The sequence below is a fragment of the Erpetoichthys calabaricus genome, chromosome 8 (genome assembly GCF_900747795.2).
Source record: "Erpetoichthys calabaricus chromosome 8, fErpCal1.3, whole genome shotgun sequence".
Lineage (NCBI taxonomy): Eukaryota > Metazoa > Chordata > Cladistia > Polypteriformes > Polypteridae > Erpetoichthys > Erpetoichthys calabaricus.
Window position 1 is genome coordinate 179,852,443 of NC_041401.2, and position 8,281 is coordinate 179,860,723.

At 39.3% G+C, this 8,281-nt stretch overlaps 1 protein-coding gene across 1 annotated transcript in view; it reads left to right on the top strand.

The window, feature by feature from the left end:
- The window catches only part of atp13a2 (ATPase cation transporting 13A2), a 171,000-nt gene that overhangs the window by 102,425 nt on the left and 60,294 nt on the right, over window positions 1-8,281 (top strand). Inside the window, exons 5-8 of the mRNA XM_051931273.1 lie at window positions 444-513; window positions 1,867-1,946; window positions 3,999-4,076; window positions 7,904-7,962. Of these exons, the coding sequence (XP_051787233.1) occupies window positions 444-513; window positions 1,867-1,946; window positions 3,999-4,076; window positions 7,904-7,962 (287 nt within the window). The remainder of the gene's footprint in view (window positions 1-443; window positions 514-1,866; window positions 1,947-3,998; window positions 4,077-7,903; window positions 7,963-8,281) is intronic.

Here is an 8,281-nt window from a genome sequence, read left to right on the forward strand (position 1 = left end):
GAGTATTGAATTAAAACACTGTGGCTCTTTTCTGATGTACAGCAGACATTTATTACATCTGAACCATGATGAGTAACTGAACAAAAATTAAAGGCTGACTTAGCTTTCACATACGAAGTTTGAATATTATAACCTGCAGCCACCATATTCCTACAAAAATTTGGATACCTGTGATCCATTGCAGAGATCTGTGTTTTAGATTAATTGACAATACTAAATTGACCCCATTTAAGTGAGTGTAAGTACTGTATATGAGTGATTATACCCTATGATGGACTGGCACATACAGTAGTTCTGCCAGAATAAGCCCTCAAATGGATTAGTCAGGTTTGACGATGGGTGGAAAGATGCATGGCTTATTAAATGTGCTCAAGTTGACTTTGCTGGATTTCCATATTGAGTAAGCGCCATACCACTGCAATGTTTATTTGTTCTTCATACAGTGTGGTGCATCCTGGAATTGACCTAGAAGAGGATGATTGGCGAGACACAGTGCAGCTTCACAAAGAGCAGGTACAAACAGGCACCCGGATGTGGGAGTAATGCTTTGCTGGTAGGACACACTGATAAAGTATATCTTCTTAAACCACTTTTTTGATATTGTTTCTAAACTGAGACAAATCCTCAAGCTATTTGCTCATTCTCTTTCTCTAGCTATTCTAGTTTCTTCAAACTGGTTGTTCTGTCTTGGTAGGGCCCAAGGGTGACCCTATTGCCCTTTATACCCTTTTTTTTTACTTAGACCTTAACAATTCACAAAATCCCCACACTCTCAGGGTTGACTGCTACTGTAGATCAATATGTTCCCCCTTCTTTTACATTCCATAACCCCAAGCAACTAAACAAGAGTACCAAAACAGGCAGGAGAAAAAGTGCAAATTTATTCATAGATTGTACAGTGTATGTGATATGCTCAAAATAATAAAGTAAAACAATTGTGACAAAAATATCATTACAACGTAAGTAGCAGTTCGTCTTGTGTCCATGTGCTTATTATCAGGTGGCTGTCTGTCTTATGTTGATTAGTCTCTGGTCTGGCTTGGTCTTGGTCTTGGTCAGAAACAGACAGCATGGTCTGCCTTCCTCGTCTCAGGATGGAAAATGGCAGAGAGTGAGCATGCTTGTGCAAGCCTCATTTATCCATTTCTAACAGTCTTTAGTACTAGGGTGTTGTACAGTGTTAGCCATTATGAATGTAGAGAAAAGCCAAGCTTTTCTTTGAAACACCTATTGCATTTTTAGGAGTGTGTAGTTTTCATTTACTCAGCTTGGGCAGATTCAACCCCTTTCCACATTGTGCTTTCCTTGTAGAAGGGGAATGAGTGCCATACATTCTACCAATCCCTTCTACTTTAGCTTTGCTTCCTGGGGTTAATGGCGTATAGAATGTAAAGTGTCCTTGCACATCTGGTTCACTTTTGTCATCTCTCCCCCTTTTCATCACAGATGGCTCAAAAGCACTTAACAAAAGGTCTTATCTGTTCTAGTATGGTAATAAATGTGCCAGAGCAACAGCTGGTAATACAGCTGCCTTCCCTTTAAAATGAGATATTATTAGATGTTAACTTCCCTCCCTATTTTCAAATATGTTGTTATTAGACCTTAATGAAAACTACATTATTAACATATATGCTGGATATCATTCTCCATTACACTGTTGAACTGTAGTTACACTGGGAGCGCAGTGTACAAATATGTATCAAGGTACTCCTTTATTTTACTGTTGTAAACTATTTTTAAACCACTAAACTCAAAAATCTTAAATAAAAAAAGGATTTAGACCAACCAAGTTAATGTGATATCCCCACCTTTTTTTTTTTTAACCATACCAAATCTAACCCATCTCTGTGTCCTTCTGCCCCTTAGAAAACAGTCCTTCGTTATTATACCTTTGAAGGAATGCGCTACATATGGATGCCAAAAAAAGGAGGCTTCTACAAAGTGAGGTATGATTTGAGATGTCAGCTGCATGGCTGTGGTTTGTGTTTGCTGTAATCTGAACACAATAATGACTGACGAGAGCCTTTTGTTTCAATGCTGTTTTGACAAGACAAGGGCTTCATTGGCCTGGCTAAAATATCACTTGTTGAAGTAACCACCCCCAACAACAAATTCACTGTTCTCTTTTGTGCTCTTTTTATATAGCCATGTACTCTTCTTGCAATGTGGAGGAAACGTTTAGTTTGCAACTCACTGAATGTAGCAGAGATTACTTTATTATCCTGTTTCTGCTACACTTCTGTAAATTTAGTCAGTGTCTACAAAGGACACTTTCCCATTTTGGAAGCATGTCAGCATTTTAGTGGAAGATGACTGCGGCTGTGTCAAGGGGTGCAGAAACAAATGATTATACTTCCACCTTCAGATATAAAGACATGGATCTCCAACATCCATGTAGATTAAGGTCCAGGCCACACACTTTGCTCATTACTTTTAAGACCCTTATATACTTACACTGTGGAACTGCTGCCATTTCTAATGGAAATGGCACTGGTGTTCCCTGTTGATCAATTCAGTTATTAACACTGAAGTATTATGTTACTGAGGGACCAGTACAGTGGTGTGAAAAACTATTTGCCCCCTTCCTGATTTCTTATTCTTTTGCATTTTTGTCACACAAAATGTTTCTGATCATCAAACACATTTAACCATTAGTCAAATATAACACAAGTAAACACAAAATGCAGTTTGTAAATGGGGGTTTTTATTATTTAGGGAGAAAAAAAAATCCAAACCTACATGGCCCTGTGTGAAAAAGTAATTGCCCCCTGAACCTAATAACTGGTTGGGCCACCCTTAGCAGCAATAACTGCAATCAAGCGTTTGCGATAACTTGCAATGAGTCTTTTACAGTGCTCTGGAGGAATTTTGGCCCACTCATCTTTGCAAAATTGTTGTAATTCAGCTTTATTTGAGGGTTTTCTAGCATGAACCGCCTTTTTAAGGTCATGCCATAGCATCTCAATTGGATTCAGGTCAGGACTTTGACTAGGCCACTCCAAAGTCTTCATTTTGTTTTTCTTCAGCCATTCAGAGGTGGATTTGCTGGTGTGTTTTGGGTCATTGTCCTGTTGCAGCACCCAAGATCGCTTCAGCTTGAGTTGACGAACAGATGGCCGGACATTCTCCTTCAGGATTTTTTGGTAGACAGTAGAATTCATGGTTCCATCTATCACAGCAAGCCTTCCAGGTCCTGAAGCAGCAAAACAACCCCAGACCATCACACTACCACCACCATATTTTACTGTTGGTATGATGTTCTTTTTCTGAAATGCTGTGTTCCTTTTACGCCAGATGTAACGGGACATTTGCCTTCCAAAAAGTTCAACTTTTGACTCATCAGTCCACAAGGTATTTTCCCAAAAGTCTTGGCAATCATTGAGATGTTTCTTAGCAAAATTGAGACGAGCCCTAATGTTCTTTTTGCTTAACAGTGGTTTGCGTCTTGGAAATCTGCCATGCAGGCCGTTTTTGCCCAGTCTCTTTCTTATGGTGGAGTCGTGAACACTGACCTTAATTGAGGCAAGTGAGGCCTGCAGTTCTTTAGACGTTGTCCTGGCTACGGAAATTGAACTCGGGTGTGATACACCACAGTTAGGTTATTTTTTAACAAGGGGGCAATTACTTTTTCACACAGGGCCATGTAGGTTTGGATTTTTTTTCTCCCTAAATAATAAAAACCATCATTTAAAAACTGCATTTTGTGTTTACTTGTGTTATATTTGACTAATGGTTAAATGTGTTTTGATGATCAGAAACATTTTGTGTGACAAACATGCAAAAAGAATAAGAAATCAGGAAGGGGGCAAATAGTTTTTCACACCACTGTATATTTATTGAAACACTTTTTAGACTAAATTTTCTGAGTCTTATCTACAGTTTGTCTTTTTTGTATTTTTATTAATTATTGATGGGTTTAAATAATAGAATGAAGTCTGCTTTGAAGTCAGCAATTGCGTTTGTATTGGAGATATGTAAATGTCTCTTCTGTTCTGCAGCACACTTGATGAAAACTGGACCATTGGAGATGTTCACAGACGAAAGAAAGGACTCAGCCTGCAGGACCAGGCCTCCAAGTGAGTTGCAGACAATAGCGGGGTAAACCTTAACAAAGTTCCAGACAGTCTACTGAGGCTCTAGACAGTTTATAACTTTTTATTGAAGTGTTCAGTCCTAACCCTTCATTATTGTCAGCTGAATTTAGCAGCATTTGCTGTGTTTCTTACTGGTTTGCACTGAAAAAGCATAAGATTAAAAAAAGCAACTTCACTTTAATAGTAGTCCTGTGTTCTGCCTTGCATGTGACATTTGCTGTAAATTCCTCATAATAATGAGATCTGCTGTTTTTACAGTCAGCTGACATTTTCATTTTGATAGACTATAAGAAAAAAATTGCTGACTGACACCATACAGATCATCTTTTTTCTTTGCTTAGTACACTTATGTTGCATTCTGCCTCTGTGATTAGTGGGGATGGAATTTGAGCTGCAGTCTTGAGTAGTTAACAATACAGTAAATATTGGTAGAGGCAGAGTACTGTGTTCAAGCAAGGAACATCTGTTACATCCATACCGAGCATAACACAAAGTGATTTATTGTACTGTCCTGGTGGAGGAGCTGAAGAATGAAGTGTTATTTGTATTAAATACAATATATGGTCCACCACCTAGACAGGGGCTTTTCAGCCTGAAGAAATGATCGTTTCCTTTCAGGGGGGTCTGTCCTCTTCTGAAGCAGCTTCCAAATCAAATGCTGACATGGCAGGAGGCTAGAAGTTGCAAGACTTCTAAGAGCATGGTAGAAGTGATGTCAAGTCAATGTTCCTCTGTTCTAGGGGAAAGGCAGTTACCAACAGTGTCACACATTTCCCATAATTCTTACCTGGTTAGAGACGGTAGAACTGTCCCTGAGCTTGCATGTTTAAATTTCTTTCTCTCCATATACTGTATATGTAATGTTGTCATAATGAGCAATAATAATAATAGTATTGATTTCTTCATTTTTTTTTTAAGGATTAACACTATGTCAAGTGTATACATTTTTTCCTGGCACTCGGTTTTCCTCCCACCCTCCGAAGTAATTCAAAATTGTTCTGTAGTCATTGTGAGTCTAATGGTGTTTTTTAATGGACACACTCTCCCTTTCAGGAGGTTAATCCTATGGCTACAATTCTACACTAACGTTTGCTTGAGAAATTAGATTCAGTTAATGGATGGATGACACGGAAATCTATTTCCTCTGTCTCTTCTGAAATAGTATGTGATCTAGGAATGTATTATGTTGCCATGGTTGTGAAATTGCATGAAACTAGATTAAACCGGGGCGGCACGGTGGCGCAGTGGGTAGTGCTGCTGCCTCGCAGTTGGGAGACCTGGGGACCCGGGTTCACTTCCCGGGTCCTCCCTGCGTGGAGTTTGCATGTTCTCCCCGTGTCTGCGTGGGTTTCCTCCGGGCGCTCCGGTTTCCTCCCACAGTCCAAAGACATGCAGGTTAGGTGGATTGGCGATTCTAAATTGGCCCTAGTGTGTGCTTGGTGTGCGGGTGTGTTTGTGTGTGTCCTGCGGTGGGTTGGCACCCTGCCCGGGATTGGTTCCCTGCCTTGTGCCCTGTGTTGGCTGGGATTGGCTCCAGCAGACCCCCGTGACCCTGTGTTCGGATTCAGCGGGTTGGAAAATGGATGGATGGATGGATAGATTAAACCGACTAATGTATATGCATCTGATCAGGAGAACAATGAATTTAAATCAAATTTCAGTCTCAAAACTATATTGGCAGGAACCTTTAACTGTGTCTTAAATCCTGCTTTAGATCTAAAATGACTTCAACAATTTTAGATTTCTTGAAAAAAAATCATAAAATATTTGTCAAGAGAAGGTTTATCTGATTATTTCTCAAACAGGTAACTTCTTGTCATCTGTTAAATTATGCAACTACAGTATGGTCATGGTAATTTATGATTGTGCTCCACTTATCATTTAGGTAATGAAAGTAAGTAATTTCATATCCACAGCAGCTAGGGATTTTGCTAAGTATAGTTCATATCTGCAGAAATTGAGAATTAAAAAAATGTCAATCACAACATTTCTGTTACAAGATTTTGAGACACCTTCAAAAAGAAATATTAAGATATGTATATACTAGAGAAAGAGCCCATTTCGACAACGTAAGATGAAACGGGCACGAGTTTATGTCAGCAGTGTATGAAGAACAAATGATAAGTAACGAAGAAGTTGTTTTGTAATGATTATAGTCCACTTTACTCATTACTGTACAGGCTTGTACTGTTAGTTGATGAATTTTCCAGGCCTATAGTATAATATCGAATGATGAATGTTCCAGTACAATATGGAATAGTAATAAGTATAAGCACCACAAACCTGATATAGGTGTATTGAATGAATGCGTAATTGAATCAGAATGCGTAATTAGGCCTCGAGCTGTAGTCGAAATCGCCTTTCAGGACTCTAGAGCTTTAATCGAAGTCGCCTTTCTCTTTGAATTTTTGAGGCTGTAAATCTGCCGCCTGCCGCGATGTTGGGGTTGGATGTCGGTCTCGTGAGGTTTTTCGGGCAGCTGCGCAGAAGGCGACTGCGCATTTGGCTTCGGACGTGCGCAGAAGGCGACTGCACATTCGGCTTCGGAAGTGAGTGAGTGAGTTAGTGAGTGAGTGAGTGAGTGAGGAGGCAGGCGAATTATGTATTAAGATACAGCAGAATATCCGTTATGTTCAAAAAGGATGGCAGACTTAGAAGGTCTTATTTCTGGCTTGGTGAGTACACACGATCGTCTACCTCAGATGTTTACCAAAAAAATAAAAAGCTTTGTTTTGTTGTGGTAGGATCCAAGGAAGACACTTATTTTTTCCATAGAGACTCTTTACTATATAGACCTAAACAGAATACCCCAATTCCTATCTATAGTCCTTGTGTTTTTTACTCTTACCAGTCTGGTCACTGCCTGAGTTGACTGGTACTATAATTCAGTACTCTCCCACCAACCATTTCTTTTACTTCTAACGCCTCAATTAAATAGAGTACCAAAACAGAACTAAGAGAAAGTTACACATTTGAGTTTAAGATTTCCAATTGTGATGAAAATATAAGCAGAGTAATATGTGTGTTGGCAAATTTAATACAGCCTGATTAATAAGTAGTTTATCCTGCGTGCTTAGGCTACCAGGTGGCTGTCTATCTTAGTTTGTAGTCTGGTCTCGGGTCTAATGTGATTCCGTCATGGAATTTGGATTTTATGGCAGAGAAACCACATGACCTTTCTGTGAATGTGATAGCAGATACATCAGCATGAAAAGAGCAGCAGAGATACCGAGCCTCTGTAAGCCTAAGTTTATACTAGTCTGCCTTCCTTGTTGTACTTCTTAGATGAATGGGATACTGTAGTACAGGAACTCCCCTGGTTCATTCCTGTCCTGTTTAGGCACGACTCAGCCCCTATTCCATCCATGGCCAGATTGTCCTTTCATCTCCGCCACCTGTATTCTCCTCCAGGCTAGCTGGCCAGATAATATACCTGCTTGTCTTTCATCTGCTACAGATGTCTGTTTATCCTTTTCATCTGTAAATATGCTCTGGACAATATCTGGCTTATTAGCTTCACTGCTAGGTTAAACATGATAAAATTAGCTATTGTCAGACTTAATAAAAAAAAAGGTCATCCTATATACTAGATATTATTCTCTATTATACTTTCCAAAAAGGATGTAGTTGTATGCATTATTTATAGCATATTTTTATATAGTATTATAATAATGATATTTATAATTTGCAATTCTGCATTTCATGAAGCAGCACAGTCTCATCACCTGAAAACACTTAAACCCTCATTTGACTCCCTCTGAGATATCTTCTACAATTTGTATTGTGGGCTTTGTCCATTTCCTTCCAAGCTCAAATCACTATTACCTGGGGAGCATTCCCGTGTCTGTGTGTGATGTCCTGTCCAGAGGTACTTCCATTAGTGTGTCTGTTTCTCCTAGATTATGCTCCATATTGTTGCGATTCTACCCAGGAAACACACCTATGGAAGGCAATGAATAATCAGCACTCATCTCTGTATTTAGAACAAGAAACGCCTCGCCAGTGAGGGTCACAACTCTAAATATGCATTCCCATAGTCCAACAAATTACCATAATTTTATGGATTGTAGACAGTACTGGGTTTGAGATATGATGAGGTCTTAGGCAATGGGAAGCTGTTGAAGTTGTATTTGGCATGTGTTAACAGAGAATACTTAAGTGTGTAAAGACTGAATTTACAAGGTTGG